This window comes from Aptenodytes forsteri, unplaced genomic scaffold (genome assembly GCF_000699145.1).
Source record: "Aptenodytes forsteri isolate BGI_AS27 unplaced genomic scaffold, ASM69914v1 Scaffold195, whole genome shotgun sequence".
Taxonomy (NCBI): Eukaryota; Metazoa; Chordata; class Aves; order Sphenisciformes; family Spheniscidae; genus Aptenodytes; species Aptenodytes forsteri.
In genome coordinates, this window is record NW_008795317.1 from 1,832,539 (window position 1) to 1,857,376 (window position 24,838).

A 24,838-nucleotide genomic window follows, 5' to 3' on the forward strand; every position below is an offset into this window, starting at 1 on the left:
CTTTACCGCGCGGGGGGTGGAGGAGGGACCTGGTTTTGAAGGAGCATCGGTTTCCCCAATAATTATTGCTCTCTTGTTTAGGCCTCAGGTCTGGCAAACTCGGGGAGCAGTGCGAAGCCGTCGTTCGTTTTCCCAGGCTCTTCCAGAAATATCCTTTCCCTATTCTCATTAATTCAGCTTTCCTAAAGCTAGCTGACGTTTTCAGAGTGGGGTAAGTAGCATCAGTCGGTTTCCAGCCGTTCAAATCTCTGGTCCGTAGTAATGCACTGTGTCTTGGAGTGTTGCTGCGTTGAAGCCTGGGCAGTCGTGGGTTTTTCTGCTTGCCTGATAATACCACAGTGGTACCTGCTCTATGGAGTGCAAGTTGTGCTCGATTGAAGCTTGCTTTCCCTGTCTTTAGTGGGCTTAAGGGGCTGTGAGTGATCAATGACACAGCTCCTTTCCATCTGTCCTGATTTGAGGATTCACTTGCTAACTGACTGCTTTAAGTTCACTGGCGTAAATTCTGCTCCGTAGGCATGTTCAAATTCATAATTAATAAATAGATGAATGATCATATGTGCGAATTCCATCTCTGAGGAATGTTAATAACAAAGCCCAAAGTATAGCTTTTCCAAGTGCCTGTTGTCTAAATGATGCATGTGATGAAACTGGAGCTACTTTGTAATAGCTTACAAAGTTATCTGTTGCTGTTTTGCAATCTTCACTGTTGGCTCCAGGAAGGAAAATAAATTCACTCACACCTGGCAATGGCAATTAGACTTTTCTGTCTTAGTCCTGGACGTGCTTTTTTAGCAGAATTAGATCCCTAGGTGTGCACAAAACAGGCATCTGCTTACACTCCTTCTCACTGGTGTCAGCAGGTTCATTTCCCTGGAATTGGGCCTAAATTTGACACTACCTGTACTAGGAAATAAAAAAGTAGTGTGTTAATGGTCTCTTTATAACTACGTCAATCTACTTAAATATGTCATTTCTAAAGCCTAGACCTTTCCTTGTTTTAATTAACTCTCAGGAGGGTTTTTAAATAACTTTGTTTAAAGTGTTTGAATTTTTATTGTAAAACAGCCTGATAAAGAAATGTGTGTGTCTTCTAATAGAAACAACTTCCTGAGGCTGTGTGTACTGAAAGTTACTCAGCAGAGTGAGAAGCACTTAGAGAAGATCCTAAATGTGGATGAGTTTGTGAAAAGAGTTTTCTCAGTAATTCATAGCAATGATCCAGTTGCTCGAGCTATTACACTTCGGTATGTATTACATAAATGAACCTAATTTGCTTGAAATCTCTAGCTAATTATTAGTGTGCTAGTCTGGAATAACAAAATCTGCAACTACCATGAATGAAGTGTAGGAGGCGTCTTCTACATTGGTCATAGAGATAAAAGTAAAGACATCCATCTTAAAGGGGGTTAACAATAAGGATCTGTGATCAGAATAACAAAGTTATTAACTATGTATGATGGTAAGAATTGTGGGGATGGCTCCAGGCAAATTGGAATTTGCAACACTGAAATTTTGTGGTCTCGAGAAGAAAATTAACTGTTGTATGCATACAACTTAGATGTATGTAGCTATATGCAACATATGATATATTGCATATGACGTATTTAGACCGAGACAAAAAGGGAAGTGCTTCCCTATGTGTCAAAATAATTTTTGTTAACTTGTAAGTAAAGCTTACTTATTTTATGTGAACCTCGTTATGCTTGCACCTGTTTTTCATTTATTGTTGTGCTAGAAGTTTACTGCTTGTTGGTCTCTGATAATAGCTTCTAAGGGAATGCCCTTGTGTTATTGATTGCTTTGGCCTTCCTAGGAATCAAATGGAGGGAAAAAAAACATAAATTAAACTATTTTTAATGTCACTGTCCTGCTGGTTTGGTGTCTGTATCTAACACTACCCAACATGACCATCTTAACTGCAGCTTCTAACTCCTGTGCAAGTAAATTAAAATGTGAAGAGAGCACTCTTTTTCCTTTTGTATTCTTCTGTTCTGTTAACAGAACTGTTAACTGATTTCACTATTGAAAGATGAGAGGCATTAACAGGGGTTTGATTAGCTCATGTGTCCATTTCTTTCTTCTTTTGATTTTTTTTTTTAATTTAAGATTATGCTTTGATGCTCTAGTGTCTCAGAAATGTGTGAGTACAGTATATCTATATGTTTGCTTGTAGTTCCACTTCAGTATTCTAATATAAGATTACACTTGTTGATGGGTATTGAGGGCTATCTTGACATCCTGCCAGAAATTCCAGGAATCTGCTCTGTTTGCAAAAATACTTAAATTACAAATCGATTCACAGGATGCATCAAGTGAAAGGTTAACCGTGGCTGTTGGTTCAGCAGTATGAAAGTCTTCAGTTGATTGGGTTTTGTCCTCCTTATGTAGCATCAATAAGAAAAAACATGCTGAAAGAAAGATCTCCGAAAACAAAACTTTGTGTCTGGGCAGGAGTTTGTTGCTAGATAACTGTGTGTAAATATTTGCATAGAACCCTTGCTAAAATTACCATCAGTGCAAATCCTGTGTTCATTCTTCTTTTAATTGGATTATGCTAAATATGTCTGAGAAGTATCTTTGAGATATTTTTAGCAAAAGTATAGACTACCATATTTCTGATTTTTAAATCCCATGATGTGTACTTCATGTATGTCTGAAAATAGCCATCAGTACATTTTAGCATTAAATCTGTTGTATTAATATCAGAACTCGAACATAAAAGCATCTTAAGAATGCTCAATGTTCCTAGTGCCATAGCGCACTCTCAATTTTATAAGAATTCTTGATAAGTGTCTCATTGTGCCTATTTCAAGCTAAAAGGTACCAAAACGTAGTTAATTTTTCTTAAATCATAACATAAGCCACATGTTAAGCCAAATTTGTTACCTTTTAATTATATGCCTACTTCTAGCATTTGTTTGTTTCTGTAATAGACATGAAAGAGCACATATTTATGTAAAAAAAAATGAGTGGCTTTTACATTTCCTTTTGGTTTCACCTTGCATTTCTTCATGATCATTGTTTTTCCTGATTTTGCTGTGATTTATTTCTGTAGGATGTTGGGCAGCATGGCATCTATTATTCCAGAAAGGAAGAATGCACATCACAGTATTCGTCAGAGTTTGGATTCCCATGATAATGTAGAAGTTGAAGCTGCTATATTTGCTGCTGCCAATTTTTCTGCACAATCAAAGTAAGATGTTATTTTTGAAATTTTTTTCATATTACAGAGAATGAAAACTCCATTGACACTGGCATTCACAAAACTTAATATTTTCTTCTGTAGTGCTAGCCATGTCATTTATAGCAAAACATTTAATTATGTGCAATAACAGTATTGTAAAGAAATCTGACTACAAGTTTAACAGAAATCTTTTTTTTTCCTAAAATACTGATGGAAAGCTCGTAAGTATGGGAAAGCAAAGTGGAATAGCAGCTTTAATCAAGGATTATTTTACAGAAGTTACGTTAGGCAACTAAATGTAGTGCTGCTTGTCACTTTGACACATTTTTGAAAGATTCCATTTTATCATTTGATCGTGCCTGTGTGCAGGGGTTCAAAAATGACTTAACTCTTGGCAAGCACTCTTTTGTAAAAGTTTTTATTGTTAAAATGCAATGTTTGGTAGTTCAGTTGATTTTTATTTTTAATTATTTATTTCTTTATTTTTCGTTTCACCTGGTACTTTGTCTTTTCTCTACAGGGATTTTGCTGCAGGAATATGTAATAAAATCAGTGAGATGATTCAAGGTACATACGCATATTGAATGATAAAGGGAAAAGCTCTTAATTTCTTTGAGAATTCTTTATTATCCATATGTAAATATCAGATATCAGAATACTGTTGCTCTTATCCTCAAATTATTCCAGTTTTTAAATTAAATTATCTAACCAATAATCTAATGTCTGGCTCTTGTGTCCTCTTAAAATCTAAGTTTTCAAAACACCTGTTCAGTAAAGAATAAAAGCTCATCTTATAGTACGATGAATGAACTACATAGACTATTGCAGGTTGCTTCAGGTGAGTTAATGTGTGTGTTGCCTGCAATGAAGCAAGGAGCAACCTTCTCAAAACCGTGAAAGTGCTTGATACCGCTGTGGTTACGCTGCTAGCTAGTAGATGAGTTATTTGAAGCTAATGCAAGTGTCTGCACAATCTGCAGTGGTAGCAATGCAGACATACTGTGTGCCTCAGTACTGCCAAAAGCCAGTACAAAGGACTAACGCTCTACCTATGTCTCTCTTCCTTGTTGCAGGTTTAGCCACACCTGTGGACTTGAAATTGAAGTTGATCCCTATTCTACAGCACATGCATCATGATGCTAGCCTGGCCTCCAGCTCCCGGCAGCTGCTTCAGCAGCTGGTAACATCATATCCCTCTACCAAGATGGTCATTGTTACTCTGCACACCTTTACTCTGCTTGCTGCTTCTTCTTTGGTTGACATTCCTAAACAGGTAATTCTTCCTAATTCATTCCTTCAATTTAAAGTACGGAGTATATTAAAAAAACCTCAGATTCTAGCTGATGCTGAAAATAAATCGTGATGGATATGCTAGGATGGCTGCTCCTGTGTGCTATAGAGAAAGAATACCCTGAAAACTGCTGCTTTCATACTTTTTGCCCTCTCTGGTCCTACTTCAGATAACCCCATCAAACACGGGGACCCTGCTTTACAAATCATAACCTGTCTTCCTTTAAATCAACTGGGATTAAAATCAATTATAGGATCAATCAGCATTTAGGAAAGCAAACACCCTGACTTTTTCTGAAAACATTTCATCTTACCTGTAGAACCCAGGCTTCACTTCTCACAGCTGTATGTTCTCTTGGGTCCTGGGTGTGCCTTTTGCCTTCCTTGCATGCAAGCAAATGAATATTTCAGTAGCGTAGAGTGCATTTAAAAATGTATTTCTTGAAGAACTGAGGAATTTGAATCTGTTGCTATAATTTAGGACTATAAACCAAGTTGTGGGAAAGCAGTGGTAGAAAAATACAATGCTTTTATGTTCTGATAATGTGCAGGTCTGAACATAGTGACATTTGAGATTCATCTAACTAATCCTTGTAAAGTAGTCATGAAAATCTATTTGGTTTCTTTCAATCCTGTACAGCTATGGAAGGCCAGTGTCTGTTCCTGTTAGACTAATAGCATTGATCTGTCTGAAACTTCTTTTTGGTATGGCTGATTTCTGTATTTCAGAGGATGCTTTTGATAGTACTGAATCTAAGCCAACTGAAAAAACACTAAAACACTTGATGTGCTTTTTTTTATGGCGGTAAGCATGGTGCTTTAGGCTGTATTTCTGCAACACAACAGCCAACGCTGCTTAAAAGTGATGAAGCCAGGGTGGGGATGGAGGGCAAAATCATGGGCAGCATGTTCCTGCTTTTTCATGTGCTGGCTATTCCATCTCTGTAAATTTGCAGGAAATGAACACAACAAAGGACATGCAGTTAAGTGTCACTTAATTTGAGATAAATGTGGGTAGTGGTTGTCTTTGTTTGGTTGGGTTTTTGGGGTTGTTTTTGGCAACTACTGAGACATACAAGGTATGTGTGTTGCTATCTGTTAACTGCAGATCATGCAGACGCCCGAATTAACATCAAATGCCCACAATACTTACTAGCAGCATAATCACAACAGTATAAAGTGTTCACTGAGCTTCTCAGGGATGTTTTATGGTATTTCTATGAGTGCCAAAACAGGTCTCAAGGCTTCTCGGGTATGCAGGGTGATGATCAAGGAGAGCAGGATGGCAGAAATTGGCTCTCAGACTGTTTTAGCTTGCCATGGCATCACAGCCTAAGTACGGGCTTTTCCATGTGGCAAGCAATCAGACAGATAAGGCAAGGTAGTTTTGGCTGAGTATGCTCAAAATTTCTTCACGAGTACTTCTGAAGAGACTTCCTTCTAGTAGCATTTCTCTCTTAAACAACAGATTTACTTTGTTGCAGATCCAGCTTTTGTTGCAGTACTTGAAGAATGACCCCAGGAAGGCTGTGAAGAGGCTTGCAATCCAAGATTTAAAGTTGTTGGCCAACAAGACACCACATACATGGAGCAGAGAAAATATTCAGGTTTATACATTTTTAAGCTAAAGTTTATTATGAAACTTTGCAATCAGTTGTAGAATTCTTTCCAGAAGAACAATTTGGGAGGTAAAGAAAGGAAGAACATACATCTCCATATCCTTAAGTTAGGTTACTCTGCCAAGCAGAGTAGCCAAGTATTAGTGAACAGTTAAAGTATTATAACTGAGGAAAGGCATGCGTCTTGTAGTAGGCCTTTTTACAGTAAGGAAATAACTTTTCCATCTGAAAAACTCGTCTAAGATAATAGACATGAGAGCTGAATGTTTGTTAATCTTATGATGCTGAGCACATATTAATGCTCTCATGTAACACAGAGTCTCTGGGATTTGTCAAAGCATGTCATTCAGCAAGGTATACTTGAAAGGACAAATGTAATTTTAATTTCATTTCTTAGGATTAATGGCTCATTTTCAATAGTATCCTTGTGACTCCTGTTGTATGAATGAGACCCTAGAAGGTGTATATAGCTTATCTGTGTTATTTGGGGAAACAGTTGTTATATTGTAGATAGTATTGCTGCTTTCTTCCAATAGCAGTAGCATATGAACATTTTTTTTTTTCTCCTTGTCTTTCCCTTTTTCTGGTAGAAATGACTATAGAAAATAACTTCAGGTTAGATTGATTCTAATGGGAAAGTACAAATTACAAGTCTATTTAGAATTTAACCCTTACACCACACAAGAACATATGTATGCCTGATAAGAACACTATTTGGGGTTTTCATTTGTTCTGTGGAACTAATTCTGTGTTGTTGTTTTTCTTTATTCAGTTACTGGATGTTAACATTCAGCTTTGGCACTCTCTGAGGCAGAATATACTTATATTTTCCATTTGTCTCTCATACTGCTTTCTCCCATGTTGACTGAAAAAGCCTCCAAAACCAGTGAATGACTAAGTTATAGACTGTGTTGGCATAATAAATGTGAACAATGTGAATTTTAAGAATTATTCCAGTCTAGATGTGATATGGCCTGAGGAGATCTGGCAAAAGGCACAAAAGTATGACAGGAGCTCTACTATAAATGAGTTAAAAAGTAACATATGCTTTAAGATGTATATCAAGAACCTTAAACTGTATTCTGTTGGACACCAGGACTGTTAAAGGAAATGACACTTGAAACTTTGCTCTTCAGAGATGTATACTTGCATAAAACCCTGCAGATTGTTATAAGGCAAAATAATCAGTATACCTCCTAAGACTGGAGAACTGTCTTAATCTTCTGCAATATTTGATCAATGAGACCTGATAATATTTTTGCTACTGATTTTTAATTAATAAATGACTTATATGCTAGGAAAAAACAATTATGAGACCCATTGCCACTTCTCTGCAAGCCATGTCCTCAGTCTACTAAAACAGATGCTTCAGGACGTGACTGCTAACTTTTGATTTCAGTATAGTATTTTCTGTGGAAAAATCTTGCCTGTCAAAACTTTTTCACAGGCAAGTGCAACTAAATGTTTAATACAGATAGTTCATGGAACTTCCTTCCCTCTATCTTTTCTCCTGCTAATCTAGGCACTCTGTGAATCTGCTCTTCACACTCCTTATGACAGCTTGAAACTGGGCATGCTATCCGTTCTTTCCACGTTATCAGGGACCATTGCCATTAAACAGTACTTCAGCAGTGCTCCAGGTAAGAAAACTAGATTATATGATTACCTTTGGCATCTCTAATGGGTTGGCTGTCTGCCGATAATCAGTTTCATCTAAACACTTTGTAGCATATTCTTAAACTATTTTTGAACTTCAGAGCATTAGCTGAGAGTCAGACTGTGTTCATCGTACGTAAACCTAAAATGGGATACTGTATACCCATGAATAGTCATGGTCTAAGATTTTGTTCTGGATTTTGTGGGTAATATGCTGTATGAAAGGGTGTTTTACCTTCGGGTCTTCAACTTTTCTTCATAAAATGAAGAAATGTAATGCCTCTCAGATGGCTAACCTGCATTCTGCTTAAGGTGCTTTGAAACCATGGATTTGCATAGTTTTTGAGTAGCATGGAGGCTTAATGGTGTGAGAGTGGGCTGGCGTGTTACTCTGGCACGGTGAAGTTATGCCACCCTTGTGGGAATGACCTGCTTCAGTACCAGGTGAACCTTTCTGCATTGTGACTATATTCTGGAGAAACAGAGTAAACATTTTAAAGTGATTCAAGGTACCTTGTTCTTAAAATGGTGATCATACTGTTTTCTTTTTCCTCCTTGAGAGCCAGACTGCCCTAATGAGTATTATGAGCCCAACTACATGGGCTGCAGAAATGGAGAAAAATAGTACATCCTCTTCAGTCATTCTGGCATGTCTTAATAATTAATATGCTCACCAGCTTTTTTTAATCAGATGCAATATTTCTGAGTCCCTGAAACATCAGCCTTCAGACCCAAATATTCTTTCTCATCTATGTCTAACTTGTGTAGTGTTCAGGAATAGAGGGAGAGCCTCTGTTTGTGTGTGGAGAGAGAGAAAGATTGTTATCATCCTGTCCTCTATACACGTGGAAAAAAATTAATCCTAAGTCAATACAGATTTTTTGCGGAAATGTACTTGAAAAGATCTGTGGTGTAATTATGGACTGTGCTGTTTTATGTCCTGTTTGCCTTGTCTTTATTTAGGAACAGCAGCTACACCTGCGAGATCATTTGATTTGGTAAAACTAGCACAGGAGTGCTGTTACCATAATAACCGTGGCATTGCAGCTCATGGTGTGAGAATTCTGACTAATATATCAGCCTCTTGTCAGGAAAAAGGTAAACGAAAGCAAGGACAAGGAAATGTGTCTGTTTACAGTCAGGCTTATGCACTTAACACGTATTAACTGGTCTTGTCTGTGAACCTGTCTGTAAATCTGTCTGATCCTTCATGCTGTTTAGGGAGAATACGGACTATAATCTAGTAGAAAATACTCTGTGTGATTTTATATATGGTTGGGAAGATTCCACCTTTGTCTAATTTAGAGAAAATTAATGGGCACAATAGAACTTGTGCTAAATAAATGCTTGTCTTACCTTTGTGTAAGACTGGTGAATTGTCTGTCAACCTTTGAAAACTCTTAGCACAAAGTCTGTTGCAAATGAATAACAAGGCATCTAGAAGTCTTAGTCCAGAGATTTATGTATGTTCTACAAATGTCACAGTTGTGACTGCTGAATAGTTACCCGAGACATGGAATGGCAATATTGTTTCTAATCAAAGTAAGGTAAGGCAGAAGTATTAGAGAGATACTTACCTGTCATGACTGCAACACCAGTGCAAGCATTACACCAATTATGGTCGGAAAACTTAACACGGAACTAACTTACTCTGTTTTTCTTTCCTTAGATCTTCTGCCTTTGGAGCAAGATGCAGTTTTCGGCTTAGAATCTCTTCTTGTTCTTTGTAGTCAGGATGACAGTCCAGGAGCTCAGGCAACCTTAAAGGTGACAGTATTATTGTCTTTCCTTAGCACAGCTGTAAGTTATAGTAATAGCTTGTATAACAGAAAGCCTAGTGTGCACCAGATCCTTTCTGGTGGAAGCATAACATACTGGAAGGAAATGAAGACTCTTTCTGTGTTCTGGCTATAATCAGCGTTCAGAGCAGTAGAGAAACTGAGCACAACTATAGTGCAACTCCCTTTAGCTCTAGAGTAAGTTGATTGTTGTAGGGGGAAAAAAATGCACACATCTCAGAGGAACAGCTGTAATAAAACATGAACTTGAACGTGGGGTGGAGGTGTCTCTGGAGGACAAAGAGAATCTTGGAGAGAACCTGCTTTTTGAAGATGGGGGTGCAATGTACATGATTACAACACTCAAACTATTATTTTTAATTTCCCACTTCATAAGCTGCTACCAGTAATTTTATCTGGTTATTTACCTGTAAAGCCTGGTGGTATGAGAAAGAAGATTATCGTTTCTTGAATTCGTGATACATTTTTGTGCTGTAAGCTCAGGGACAGAGGCTTGGGCTCTTAGAAAAATCTCATCTTTTGTAGAGTACATGGTTCTGAAGGTACCAGATCTTCTATATTTCTGCAATCATACTTGCAGATAAGTGTCTGGCTTTTTTATTTTTAAGTAGACATTGTGTTTATTGTACCTGTTGATTGTGTGAATTGCAGATCACGTTAACTTGTATGGTGAAGCTGGTCAAGTGCCGTCCTCACCTGAGCCAGTCAGTAGTTGAATCCCTGCTGACCCAGTTGCACAGTGCCCAGGATGCTGCTAGGATTCTCATGTGCCACTGTTTAGCAGCTATTGCCATGCAGCTGCCTGTCTTAGCAGATGGGATGCTAGGAGACCTAATGGACCTCTATAAATTAATTGGACGATCTACCACAGATAAAAAACAGGAACTCTTGGTAAGACCTCCTTCTGGTGAATAGCCCTTGATGGATAAAGTCTATATAAACTACTGTGGATGGATTTTATTTAAAAAGGCAGCTAAGCATTTGTTATGTCCAAGTTGATGTGCCAGTCTACAGCCTTATTTTAGTTTTGGTTTAACTTTTGACTACATATGTCGGTGTTCAGTGTCGAATTCACATCTCATAGATGCGAGCTGAACTATGTGGTGTATTCCATTAGATTTTCCAGCAGATGGCACTGCTTAGACAAACCTAGCTATTGAAATTATTGGGGTACCTGTGAAATAATGCTTATAGAAAAACAAAATGGCAGCTCAATTTATGTATGGTACTCTGACGCACATGACTTCTAATATACTGTAAGAGATAAAAATGCTTTTATTACATCTATTTGGAAATGAATTTGAATTTTAAGAAAGAAATTACAAGCTTCCCATTAATTCATTTGGAGCATTTGAAATATCTCGGTTAAAAGCCACAGTAATAAAGATTCTATAAATGAAAGTGACTTTTTACAAGAAATACTTGGGTTGCCATAACTACTTAAAAGATATATGACTAAGAAAAGTTCCTCAGTTAAAATGTATGCATAATCTTCTATGCAGTTTTGAGTCTAAAATCGAGCAGAGCATTTCTGGTAGTTTAGGAAACAGAACTGGCTCTTTTTTCCTGTTGTTTTTTTTTTAGTTCCTGAAATAAACCTTCTTCCTCACCCCTCCACTCTTCATTAGGTTTCTCTTGCCACAGTGATCTTTGTTTCCAGTCAGAAAGCTTTATCTTCAGAAATCAAAACTGTTATCAAACAGCAGCTTGAGAATGCCTCCAATGGATGGACAGCCTACAGGATAGCCAGGCAGGCTTCCAGAATGGTACGTGAAAATACCTGGAGGAAGATGATTTGGTGTGGTTGGAAGAATGCTAGTAATTTCTTTGAACTGGAAAAAGAAAGTAAGGAAAATGGTAGGACTCGGGAGGAGGAAGTGAATGGGGGGCAAAAAAAAAAAAAAATTTCCTCATAATTCCCTGGAATGCTGGTTCAGATATATGCCATTTAGGGCAGTCATCCCATCAGGATGGTTTTTCACTTGTCTTTTTGAAGTATTTGAGAAGGAAGAACGTAATGACCTGATAACTTTCTTGAGCACACGCCTACTCTGCATTGTCTAGCTGTTCTTTAGAAGGTGATACAGGCCATCCTGATGTGTGTTTCTCTTTCTTCAATGTGAAGAAAGGAAGAAAAAGATACTGTTTCCCTTATCCTTTCAGTAAAGTCACAGCAGGGGATAGAATTACATAGAAACCCTAGTACGAGATGCTAGGGTAATTCTAAACAGGTAAAGTATATATTGCAGAGGAGAGGACAGAGCAAAGCACTGTTTTGGTAAATCAGTCGGGATTCTTGGTTTTAGCTCTGGGCTCATTTGATAGTTTTAAACCCAGTGTTTCTGTGGGGATGGAAGATACATTTTCAGTAAAAAAAAAATAAAAGTAAATTTCGATATCTGTCTCATCTTGTTGAATTATCTTGTGTAAATAAGTACTATATCTTATACCGGCTGATATTTCCATAAAATAAGCATTTGTGCTTTTATTTATTGTTAGGATTGTCATGATCAAATGATTGGAAGAAGTTTCACTATTTTTATTTTTAAAGTAAGAGTAGTTCTGGAGATGTTACTGTTCTCTCATTTGTATTTGTTTCGTAGAAACACACAGCCTTGTTTTGTGTCCCCTCTTAGAAACTTTTTTGTCATTACAGGGCAACCATGACATGGCCAGAGAATTGTATCAAAGCCTGCTGACTCAGGTGGCTTCAGAACACTTCTACTTCTGGCTGAACAGCTTGAAGGAGTTCTCCCATGCAGAACAGTGTCTGACAGGTTTGCAGGAGGACAACTATAGCTCAGCGCTTTCTTGTATTGCTGAAGCTTTAAAATCCTATCACAAAGGAATAGCGTCACTGACGGTTAGCACAGATCTTCTACTTTAGTGATGATGTTTCTGTATACTGCAGCAGGTCTGTCTGGTTTCTGTTCTTAAACCTCTGAAAAGTTTTTAAAGATGTCTAACATCTGCCAGACTCTTTTTGAGAGGACTGCAGGGAAGAGCCAGTTGTAATACACTGCATCTTCAGAGAGAAGATCCTGTAGCTCAGCTAAGTGTGATTAGCTAGATTTCTCTTTTTAGTTTTCTTCTCTCCCCCTCCTCACTTCCTGCCTTGATCAAATCATATGATATGTGACATCTTTTTTTAAAGTTACAGCACTTAAAATTTTCCACTCCTTGTCTTGGCTGAATAAACACTATTGTAATAGTCAAGCCTGGGAATTTGTCGAAATTGGCTGCTATCTCCTCAAGGTATGGAGGAGGATTTAATTGTCTTCCTCCCTCCTGCTGTTCATGTTGCCTTGTATTTGACAATGTGATCCTATGGAATCCTAACAACAAGGCAACACCAATTTAGTAAGAGGATGGAGGACAATTCAGTCTCATCAAATCAGCAGAATTCAGATGGTACCTGCTTTTATGCAAATACTTTCTGCTTCTCTGAAGTGGTGAAAATAGCAAGAAGCTGTGTGTGTTATGTCTGTGAATGTAAACAAAAAAAGCATTAATGAATATGGACCTCCAGTTCTTATGTGAAGTTGCTTCTTAACAAAAGACGGTCCAGCTTCACACAGTACTTTCTTTCATATTTTAGTTTCCATGAAGAAATCTTTACATACAGTTTTCTGTATGTCTTTCGAATGAAGCTGTTTGGTTTTTTGGATTTTATTTTTTTGCAATTACTGGAACTGTTAGTCATGACAACTTGGTGTTTAATGAAGTTCAGATATTACTGTTTATTAATAAACTGTCTCTGAATAAGGGGGAAGGACATAAATTTTACACTCTTATCCTCTGAGGGAAAGCTCCATTGTTCCTGAAGTATTTGTCTTTTAACTTGTTGACTGAGTGAATAAGGCTTTTAAATCAACATTTCAAGATTTCTTTTAATGTCTAGAAGACACTGAGGGGGGGACCTCATCTAATAAGATGTTAGTATTTAGTACAGGCAGGAAAATAACTTGCTTAAATAGGTCATTCTGTGATTCAGTAATTTAATTAGCCTTTCCCTAGAGTGAGGTTTTGTTTTTTCTGTTGAAGGATTCCTTTCCTCATCTCCTCTGCTGACTTCACTTCTTGCATGTTGCACGTAGGTATTGCACCCAGAAAAGCACTTCCTTGTGGGTTGTTGTGGTCTAGAGGAGTAAGTACAGGTTTTGGAGGGCTAGAGAAGAGGAAATTAGGTTTTATTGCTGGCTGTTGCTGACTTGTTGCATCACTCTGGACAAATTCCTAACCATGCTTGAGTCTATCAGCTGTAAAAGGAGCCACTGATTACTTGCATCTACAGAACTCAACATCTCAAAGGGGAACAGAGTGCCATAAAGTGCACAGTAGTCTTATTGCTGAAGACTTTTGCTGTCTCTTCCCTCTGACTTCAGCTTTACTGTTGCTGCTGTTTCAGTGTAGAGTGTGACTCAGCACCGTTGGTATTGCAGACCATTAGTGCGTATGAGGAACCTTGTGTAGCTGTCCACTTTGTAGCTGAAAGACACTGTGCCAGTAAGTCTGTTGCAGATACTCCGTCAGCCCAGTTTAGGAATGATGAAATATTCAGACAATGTCTGATCTTGTCAGAAAATTTCTCAATTCCTTCTTGATACATGCAACTGTCTGTCTTGCACTGCTGTATGCAAAATGTTCTTTCATGTGAGTTAGTCCACTTGAGGGGAAAAAAGTCCCATTACTTTATGGATAAGAGATGTGAGGGGGAGGGCGGGGACCTGTCATAGAGCATATCGGCCACAGTCCCCATCTCTCTTGCTGTATACTTGCTTGTATAGTTAGCAAAAGTTTTGAATAGGACCTGCTCTTTCTGGCACAGAACATGCATCTCATTGGAAGCATTGTGCTTATTTTTCACCGCTGGTAATCTAGAGAAGATACAGAACTTGAACAAAGCACTAATACAACCATTGATTAAGTAGCACTACAAATATGTTGATAACAAAGTGGTGGTGTTTAAAGAACTTGGCTGAGCCAAAGAACTCCTTCTTGTCATTTTCAAAAAAGAATTGTAACTCATTGCCCATGGCTATATGGGTAGCAGGTAAGGTAAACTGCAGTATTAATGAGACAAGCTTGTATTTCCATTTACGAGAATCGAGTCCAATTTGTGCTGCTAACAATGTCTGGATTTTCTAATATAAGTACTGGTACTTTACTCTATAAAAGCATGTAGTCTCTGTAGAGCAATTACAGTGCAGTGAGATCTCTTCCACGGAGGGTTTTCTGAAACCACCCTTGCAGAATAAGCTGAACAATGTCCATTCAAAAGGTGGGGGGGTTTTATGCTCTTGTAAAAGGGAAAGCAAAGTGGTAGGTAAGATGGGCTGAATGGCTCAAGTGATGAAATAGTTTTATTTCTTTGGTTGAAATCTAGCTCAATAGTTGAAAGTGGTTGCAGCTGGCTGATGTTTCCTCACTTTAGTCAATAGTGGGCCAGTTCTCAGATGACGTGATGTTTTGTGAGAAACTAGCTTGCTGCTTTCCTGCCGGCAAGGAAATGGTTCTTAGTAAGGTTTTGGGATGGGTTATAACTTCCTGCTTCCAGAAGTGACCTTTTCTGTTGAGGAATAAGAAGCACTGGGGAAGACATGCATGAGTTTAACATACATCTGTTCTCTGAGTAAGAGAGGGTCCCAGTGCTTTGTTTTGCAGATGGTTTTTTTTTTTTTCCCCCCTAAAGAAAAAAGTGTACTCTTCTCAAAATTCAACAGTATAAGAAAAATAACTAGTGGATTTTTGGCTTAACTAGTATCAAATCTTGAGTGCTGCAATTTACCCCTTCCTGGGTATCCTAAGCTGTCACAGATGCTTCTACAAGTCAGATAAGCTCTTAGGGAGCAAAGTTTCACAGAACCATATTTTCTAAATAATAGCAGCATGTCTACCCTCCTGGAGTTCTGTTATTTACTGTTCTTAGTTGTCACTGAACTGTGTCTCTGCCTTCATCAAATGCAAGGTTCAGTGCCTTTGTAATGTTCCTGTCCATTTCACAGTTCCAAAAAATATCTAAAGGTTATCACCCCTTCCTCTTGCTGCAGGTAACTTTAGCCAATTCTTTCTCTTTTGGCTGATGCAGAGAATCACTTTTTCAGTCCTTTGTGTTTCTGTTTGCCTTCCAATTCAGTGTGCTCTCTCTTATGGTAAGGGCTGTCTGGACTAATGTCATTTGAAGCCTAACGGCTTGGCCTTGGAAAAAGAGGAAATAGGTGCCCTAATAGCATTGTAACAGCTTAAGTCCCATTTGTTACAAGGGTGATACGCTTGAAATACAGCTTAGTAATTACTTAACTTCTGTGTCCTTCATATTCAGTATGATTTAAATTGAGCAAATCTGTTAAATGTAGTCTTAAAAAAGCAGCTTTTAGAATTGAACTGAAGGGTTCAATTGTCTGATGAGACAGTTCAGTGACATTGCAAAGTTATTTTATCATGTTTGCTTTTGACCTAAATTGCCAACACTCCTATTACTGTGTTTCAGGCTGCTAGTACACCACTTAATCCTCTGAGCTTTCAGTGTGGATTTGTGAAACTCAGAATTGACCTTCTGCAAGCTTTTTCTCAACTTATTTGTACCTGCAACAGCCTAAAAACAAGTCCACCACCAGCTATTGCCACAACGATTGCTATGACGTCAGGAAATGATCTCCAAAGGTGTGGACGCATCTCTAACCAGGCATGTGTTCTTGTTCCACTCTTGTGCAGTTACGTTTATGACTCTGGTATGAATTTTGCTTCTCGGCAAACATATCTGACAAAAGAAATGAAAAGCGGTAGTGAAGAGTTTTGCTAAATAGTGGGCCTTGGTTGTTACCTGTAGCTATAAAAATGTCTGCCTGTAGCAGGCCATATTTTGAAGTTGAGCATGTACATATGTTTTCTCATACGTTCACGTGCACAGCTTCCAAGGATATGCATGTAGTAAGCCACTCAGTACACTCAAATTTGCAGCAAGACATTTCACACCTTGTTTTGAAACACCTCAGATACTATGTTTACACTAAGAAAGAATATATGCTTTAGGATTGAACTGCAACTCCTTTTGGCGAGTGTTGGCAACTGTCTTGATACTGTACAGAACACCGAGACAGTCTGCTTCTAAAATGCATGTAGTCTGCAAGAAGGAATCAGTGCATAGTCTTTGAAAGACAGAGCAGTTTGATTTACCAGTAGGGGATGGGGGAGGTTGTTGCTGGGGTTTTTTTGTTTTGCTTTATTTTTAACCTAAGGAGGGTATGTTGGTGCTGTGTTCCAGGAAAAATATTTGTTTAATGTGTGGATAATAGTCTGTAATTTTTTCCTGATTTTTATCTGTGTGAAGAAGCAAGAACTTAATATATTTTGCTAGAGTATGTTGTCTTATTCCTTCAGTGTTGTATGTTATAGCGTAGTGGTTTTCTTGATGTGTAGGGTTTTGTTTGCTTTGCTTTGATTTGATTTTTTTTTTGACTAGTAACACTGTCTCTGTAGATGAAACACTCAATGGAGGAATTCCGAAACCTGGCCACACGGTACGGAGATCTGTATCAGTCATCTTTTGACGCAGACTCAACAACTCTAAGGAATGTAGAACTGTATCCTTTTAAAATCTTAGAATTTGTCCACTTTTTCTCATGTGGACAGCATGAAGCTTAACAATCCTCTCTTCTATGAAGACTGGCACAAAGTCATTTTGAAGCAGTTAGTAACAATAAAAATTAGGTACCAATTGCTTAAAACCTATTTGGAAATAAACATTGCCATGCTATTGTTTGGAATTACTTTAGGGACAAGTTATGACACAAAAATTGCAACAGCATAAAACTTGGGACTTTCATAGTTCTTGCTCTGTGTTTACTAAAGGAGTAATGACTGTAAGATTACTTCACAAAAGCTATAGAAATAAGGAGAAGTACCAGTAAATACACTGCATTTCCTGTTTTAGGTGCCAACTTTGTAAGTCTTTTAACTCCTTAGTATTAATATCAGACAACAGCAGAGCTGCCTGTTGATTTCACATGCGATAGAAGCTCTGATTTTGGATCCAGAATCTGCAAGGTAGGTTTGATAGTTAACTTTCTACTCCTTTGCTATTTATTTCTAAATCCTTGGGGCTTTAAGCCTAGGAATTCAAAGAATGTTCAGAAAGTTTCTCAGTAGACCCTTCTAATTCTACTCTGGGCAGGCTTGAGGACCTGTTGCTGCGGTGCTATACCTGGCAGGCTAGGGACTGTGTTTCAGGTTCTGCATTTTATACTGATTTTGCTCTTGAGAGCACTGTACCGGACTTGTCATAAATATAGACTTACATTAAAACAAAAAACAACTTTTAATCTCTTCTTTAGCTGCCTATTTTAACTTGTGTCATTCTGTGTTAGCTCCCATACCTACTGTTTGCCCTTGTAAGGGCACATTAGTTTCCTTCAGAGTCCTGAAAATATAGCACTAAATTAGTTTAGTTTAAACTTCTAATGTAAATCCATCACCTCTGGCTCTTTTTTAATAGTGAACTTACACCCACTAGAAAAATCACATTGAAGTAACTATGAATTGAATCACTCTAAAATTCCCAGGCTGAGATTAAATGGAAGATAATGTGGATAAACATCTTCTTAAATGTGTGATTTTATAACTGGAAATAAAAGTGAACATCCTAAGTGACTGTCCTACTCATTAAGAATTAAGCATTGCTTAGAAGATGTATTAATCATACTTGTAAAAACTATAAAGCTGTGGCCCTCAAAACATTAGATGTCTAGGAGATGGAATTGTATTCAAAGCTTGAGATTATAAACTTCCAGATTTAGTCTTAATTCTGACTGGCATTCTTGCTTTTCCTTGAGTTGTGAGACTTTTAAAAACACTATAAACACTGCAGGCTTAAACAAAAGCCAAGGGAATTAAACACTGCAAGCCTAATAAAAGCTAGGGGAATTAAGCATGCTGAGTCCGTTAGACCTGTAACTACTTCAAGTGAGAGAGAGTAGGAACAGAAAGTGGTGGATAAGCTGTAATTAAGAAAGGCTTTAAATGTAAAGGGCAAGTCTTATAGTGGAAAAATAATAAAGAAACAGTGAAGTTTGAAAAACATAGTTATTTCTTAATGGATTTCAAGTTGTAACAGAGGATGGTCTTGTTGGGCCTGTTTAGGAGTGGCCTCTCAGATTACAATGAGTAAAGTATGTTAGACACGATTAAAAGTGTTTTGTTTTGGTTTTTTTTTTATTTTTTAGTTTCCAGGAATATAGCTCGAATGGAACAGCACATGTTGAGAGTGAATATGAAAGAAGAATGATGTCTGTATTTAATCATGTACTGGAAGAAGTGGAATCCCTCAACAGGAAGTATGCCCCTGTGTCTTACTTGGCAAGTAACAGTTTTAAATGTATATTCTGTAGACAAAGGTTCCAAAAACTTGGCAACTCCACCTATCTGTGGTGGTCAAGAAACTGAAGAGCACACTCGGTTAATTAACATAACCTTTTACTGGCACAAATGGTCTCTACGGAGACTTGCTACTTCAAATTTACTTCAAAAAAGGTTTTGCTAAGACATCTGTAACCTTACTGGTCTGATTAAAAATAATGTTTCAAAAATTCTGATATTAAGAATATAGCAGATGCTGATAAGATACCTAAAAGTAGTGTCAAGTCTCTGCCAGGTCTCTCGCCACACTCGCATTCAAATACTGAAGCGCATTCTCTTTGTTCATGCTGTTGTCATGAAGGAATTCTTCCCCTACCACACACAGTGCTGGAGGGTCCAGCACTAGCCTTGCTTCCGTCGCTGAGCTGTTGGCAGTTAATACTGTGTTTTGTGAGTATAGCGTTTCTCTTATCAATGCAGGGTCATCAGAGAACACAATGTAAAGTGGGCTGAATGCGAACAGTGAGCTGATAACATACTCCTTTACAGGGCTAGTATGGTTTCGTCTTTTACTGTTAGTGAATACCATAAAGCTGAAGTGCGTGGTGATGGGAACAAGGTAGTTCATTTGTCATGGCTGGCATCTATTTGCCTAATTTCTAAATTCAACAGTCCTTACCGATTCCAAATTGCATAGAAGAATGAGTTGTGTAAAATGTAGCAAAGGTAAACCCTGTAAACTTAGTTGTCACTAGCTCCATACCAATGCAGCTTGGTGACTTTGGTAGCGCTGCCTTTGCTCATCGGAGCCAGAAGGGTGGTATAGTGCAGTGGGGAAAGGAAGAGTAGACCAGAGGCTTAAAACTTAATTATTGCACCATGTAAAGTTGTGGTAGATGGAAGTCTTGTTTGCTTGGAGGGGAATTGTTGTTTATTTGAGAGTTTGTGTGTGAGGGTTTTGTGTATGAGTGTTTCGAGCAGATCCTGCTCTGCTGACTCTAATGCTAGGACTGAAATGATCTGGATTTTTCTTTTTCTTGGCCTCCTTGTTCTTTCCAGAGCAGAATACCTTCTTCATAAAGGGCAGAACATAAATAGAGAGGCTGCATGTAGTCACTGTCATCGTAGTGGCTGCTATCCTATGACTGTATCAATATATTTTCTGGACTTCTAGTGGAAATTACTGCAGTTTCAGTACCTCAAGTGCGTGTCTCTCTTCCTATGCTATGAAAGATATTTTTTTTCTCATTTGTTTTGGCTCCATTTCTTACAGCATACAGCTTGTCTGTGCAATGCTGTCATTGCGTTGTTGAAGGTACCCCTTTCATTTCAAAGATACTTTTTTCAAAAGCTGCAGTCTACAAGTATTAAGGTAAGTACTGCTCAAATGTGGCCTAAAATTTCTCTTCGTAGAGTCTTTCCTTCATGAGAAAAGCCTTGCTGAAGGCACAAAGCTTCAGCATTTTTAGTGAAGATACTTAACTGCAAATAGCATCTGGGTTTATCTGTTAGAAATAACTTGAATAATATGTATATATGATCATTAAGAACCACTAAGCTGTGACTTAGGCAAAGCAGCATTTAGTTCTTTATCTTTAAGGCTTTGCAATCAAAATCTAACTGGAATTTTTGTTGATTCTGAGTCTGCAAAGCTAAATAATGTTCTAGTCCTGGGAAGGCAACTTTTATAAATTTGTATTGTTTTTCCTTTTCATTTAAAAAGCAATGTTTACTATCTTGGAAGAAAATGGTAATATTTATCAGCTGACTGAGGAAGAATGGCTATATGTGACCTTCGGGGGGGGGGGGGTATTTTTTTTTTTTTTTTACTCAAGTGCTCCCTTTTTTTTGGGAAAAGTGAAAACCTTAAGATTTTTAATATTTCCTCTTACTGCATTTTACTACTTTGTTCAGCTTAATATACCTGTGGCTATTTTGTAGAAGACTTTTTCTCCTTCTTTTGAAGAAGTGCAATTAATGAAACTGATATAAAGACCATATCTGGTATTGCTGATGATGCTTATTAATTATTATAGTAACGAGTCTCAGATATAAGTTCTGTATCTCCATTTGCTGGTTTCCCTACCTAACCCCTCCTTGGAAATTTTTCTATAAGAAGGTGTTCTGTTTCATCCTTGAATTGTGTTCGCTTTTCTGGATGCATAAAATTACATTTTGGTCTGTTTTCGTGTGTTTCAGCTTGCTCTATCCCCGTCGCCAAGGAACCCAGCAGAACCTATTGCAGTACAGAACAATCAGCAATTGGCCCTAAAGGTGGAAGGAGTGGTTCAGCATGGGTCTAAACCAGGTCTTTTCCGTAAAATCCAGTCCGTCTGTCTAAATGTCTCTTCAGTGCTGCAGAGCAAATCTGGACAAGATTATAAGGTACGGATAGAATAGAGCCAGGAGGAGTCTTAATCTTTCTTGCTGTATTTTCCTGCTCTTTTGTTTGGCTCTGGTTAGCAGAATTTTCAGGTTGAAATGAATGGGTTCTTCTGTAATCCTCTGACTCTCGGCAGTTGACATTCAAGCACTGGCCAGAGCCAGGCATAGTGCATGGAAGGGATCTGGGATTTTTAAGTCTGTTCTGTATGCTGATATCTTTTTAGTAACAGCTTTTCTTCCAAACAAAAGGGGCTTTGTGATGTTCAGAACCAAGTCATTAGGAATCTGCTTGAGATCAGGAAAATTCAAGCTAGGTATATATCATATGAAACTCTACAGGGGAAAAAAGGCAGGAGTAGATTATTCTCTACCACATAGTCTCTAAAACTTCTTTATCCTCACTTTAAGGGGTTTTTTTTGTTTATAGAAATTGGGAGGACAGGCTGTCCAAATTAAATAGCACCTGAGGAGATACATATCAAATTCAAGTCAACGGTTTTATCAAAGATTGCATGTCTGAAGTTCAGGTTCTGCTAACGTGTGACACTTAGTGAAAGGCCCGTTTTGGTGGGTTTGGGGGTTAGGTTTTTGTTTGTTCTGTTGTTTAGGGTTTTTTTTTGAGGGGGGGAAAGGAAAAAAAATCAGTTCCTTCTAGAAGAACAACAGGACTAATAAGTGTGTAATGTTTGTCTGACTGGAAAACTAGAACCTCAGGGAGAAAAAGACTTGTTAGCTACCTTGCTTCTGTGAATAGGTATAAAAATAACTCATTCATCAATGAAAAAGCATGTCAAGCTGGGTCAAACATGCACATGCATTGGTTTAGGAAAATCAAGGACAAAGATTTTTCTCTTTTTGTTTCTCCTTCAGATGGAGAACAGAAAACATTTTAACAGGTTTATATAAAATGACATTTTAACCTTCCGTGTGTTCTCAGATTCCTATTGACAACATGACCAATGAAATGGAGCAGAGGGTGGAACCACACAACGACTACTTCAGCACTCAGTTTCTATTAAACTTTGTGATACTTGGCACCCACAACATCACAGTAGAGTCCTCTGTAATAGATTCAAATGGTATTGTCTGGAAAACTGGGCCTAAAACAACTATTTTTGTTAAATCTCTTGAGGATCCATACTCCCAGCAGGTTCGACTTCAGCAACAGCAAGGACAGCCACCATCACAGCAGCAACAGCAAAGAACAGCATACTCACGGTTTTAATTCCCAGAAGTGACTCTGTCCTGGTCAATGGTATTACAGTTTTTCTTGGACACTTGTTTTTTGAAAGACCTACAATTTTAACCTTCTCCTAGAAAGTCTCAGATGCCAATTCGTTGCTTTTTAAGTTATCTGGGATAAATTTGAAATTGATTCAGGAGAGGCTACTCTGTTCAAATTTGGAGTTGTCCTTTTAATATAAGAACTTCTACCTGATCTCTTTACTTCTGTTTACAAACCTGTTGCAGCAGGCTCCACAAACTTTGATAGCAGGGGACACTAAAAGCTCTTTGACTAGTACTTTCTGTACTTTCTTGTTTTGAAGCACACAGGTTCTAATGTTAGGCTTACAGGACATTGGTAAACACTTTGGCTAGTTATACAGAACTCAGTGTAATACCAAGTCTGTATCTTTTAATGTGAAGGAATTGGCAGGAATATCCAGAGATTTTTTTTCTGACATTTTAATAGTAACTTCCTGTATTCGGCTGGTGTATGTGTATTATTACAATTCATCAGCACTACTTAATGCATGCATCTGAAAGAAAAGTTGCAGCTCACTTCTCATACCCAGTCATTGTAGAGGAATGAGGCTGCTTGAGGGGTTGCTGTCTGGGGAGTCTTACAAGAGGCAGAATTTTACAGGTGGGAGCAATAACCGTTTCTCAGATGATATAGAAAAGATTACTGAGTTGTTTTTAAATCTTCATGTATCTGTATTTCAGAAGGCTTTGGTTTTGTTGGGGTTTTTGTGTTGTTTTTTTTTAAGAGGGAAGTTAACTTGCAAGTTGTCATTTGTTTTAACTGCTTTGTTTTTTAAAAAGGAATTTTATATACCAAAGCTTTGTAATCTTGTGTACTCTTTGACCAATTTAGTAATCTTAATTGTTACTTTTACAGCATAACTTGAAGGAGAATTTTGCTAATACTAGAAATTGATTCAGAATAATTTTGGAAATATGCTGCTTCATACATATGCTTCCTTTGAGATGTAAAAGGCTGAACTCTGCCTGTGTCTGGACTCCCAGGCAATAGATCACATAACGTCCTTCACCTGGTCCTCATAAATAATCTGCTTATCATTCTGCAGGAAAGTAGGACCCACTTGAATGGGGGGGAGGAAGGATGGCACTTCTTACAGACTTCAGTTTGTTAAATGCTTTAATCCCTCTCATTGGAGCAGAAATCTTCATTGTTATTTTCTCAGTAAATTCCTAAGATACTGTTACTTCTTCAGGTTGACTTCACTGTAGAAGCTGACTAGAGCTTGCAGATTCTGCTTGCTTTATATGCAGAGAATATGATAATGAATTGTTATAAGCCTAGATTTCTTTGGCGTAGCTGGATGAAGAATTGTTTTTGCTGTGTTTTCCCTTAGTAGTTGCTTAAGAAATCAACTTTCTTCCTCTTGGCTTGAGACTAACCAAAAAAAAAAAATGGAAGTGATCATGGTAGATTTCATAATATCTTGGTCAGGCTATAATCCTAAGCAGAAAAGATAATTGGGATGCAAGATGGGAAATAGAAGACTCACAAAACTGGTGAAAAATTCACCAGCATCCTTAAATCTGATTTTTATTTTGTGCAGGAGACAAACTACCACTGCCCTTCAAGCTCGCTGAGGAAAGTGGTGGTTTCTGTCCCCACTTTTATGGGTATATACTAAGTGTTGTGTGTGTCTGTATACATACAGCTATGTATGCATGCATGCATACATATACCTATTGCTATGTAAAGTTATATGGTCCAGAAAGAGATGATTCACCTAGTGTTGTGCATGCAGTCTGTCAGATTGAAGATCTGAACTGTTTGTGGTTGGTTGGTTTTTTTCATTAAAGTCATAGATCAGGGTCTTAACCACAAAACCCTCCTTATTGTAATGATAAAAAAATTGTTTGACCTCAGTGTTTTTTTTCCTGCATAATGGATGTGTGTTTCTTGCTCTGTTATTGACCAATATGTTGTTGGAAACCTGTGATGGCGACATTCCAAAACAACTCAGAAATGAAACGAAATTTCCACATTGGGGAGCAGACTTTTCTTGGAAGTCACACGATGTTCACAGTGCATAGCTAAACTTACGAGAAGCCTAGTAGAAAAAAATTTATACAGGGAAAGCCCTGACCTGGCCTGAGGCCTAATTGTCCGCGAGCCAGTAAGATTAACCCTGCTGCAGCTGAAAAAATTGTTCCTTCTCCAAACAAGTTTGTTCACCTGATCTGAGAGGCCTCTAGAACTCCAGGAACTTGTATCAATTTTGGAGCCAGGCAAATGATAACTGAAGTCTGAAAATCTGGATGCTATGTATGGGAGATTGCAGGGTGAG

At 38.0% G+C, this 24,838-nt stretch overlaps 1 protein-coding gene across 1 annotated transcript; it reads left to right on the forward strand.

Moving 5' to 3' along the window:
* Positions 1-80: 80 nt before the first annotated feature.
* INTS7 (integrator complex subunit 7) lies at positions 81-24,378 on the forward strand (the record flags this gene model as incomplete). The annotated part of the gene is made up of 19 exons (XM_009279627.1): positions 81-211; positions 1,101-1,247; positions 3,059-3,196; positions 3,708-3,754; positions 4,261-4,460; positions 5,962-6,084; positions 7,619-7,736; positions 8,716-8,850; positions 9,422-9,519; positions 10,203-10,442; positions 11,180-11,317; positions 12,208-12,414; positions 16,042-16,236; positions 17,031-17,134; positions 17,529-17,597; positions 18,773-18,905; positions 20,179-20,277; positions 21,105-21,290; positions 22,228-24,378. Coding segments are annotated over 19 exons (2,796 nt in total), but the record flags the coding sequence as incomplete, so codon positions are not given.
* Positions 24,379-24,838: the final 460 nt, after the last annotated feature.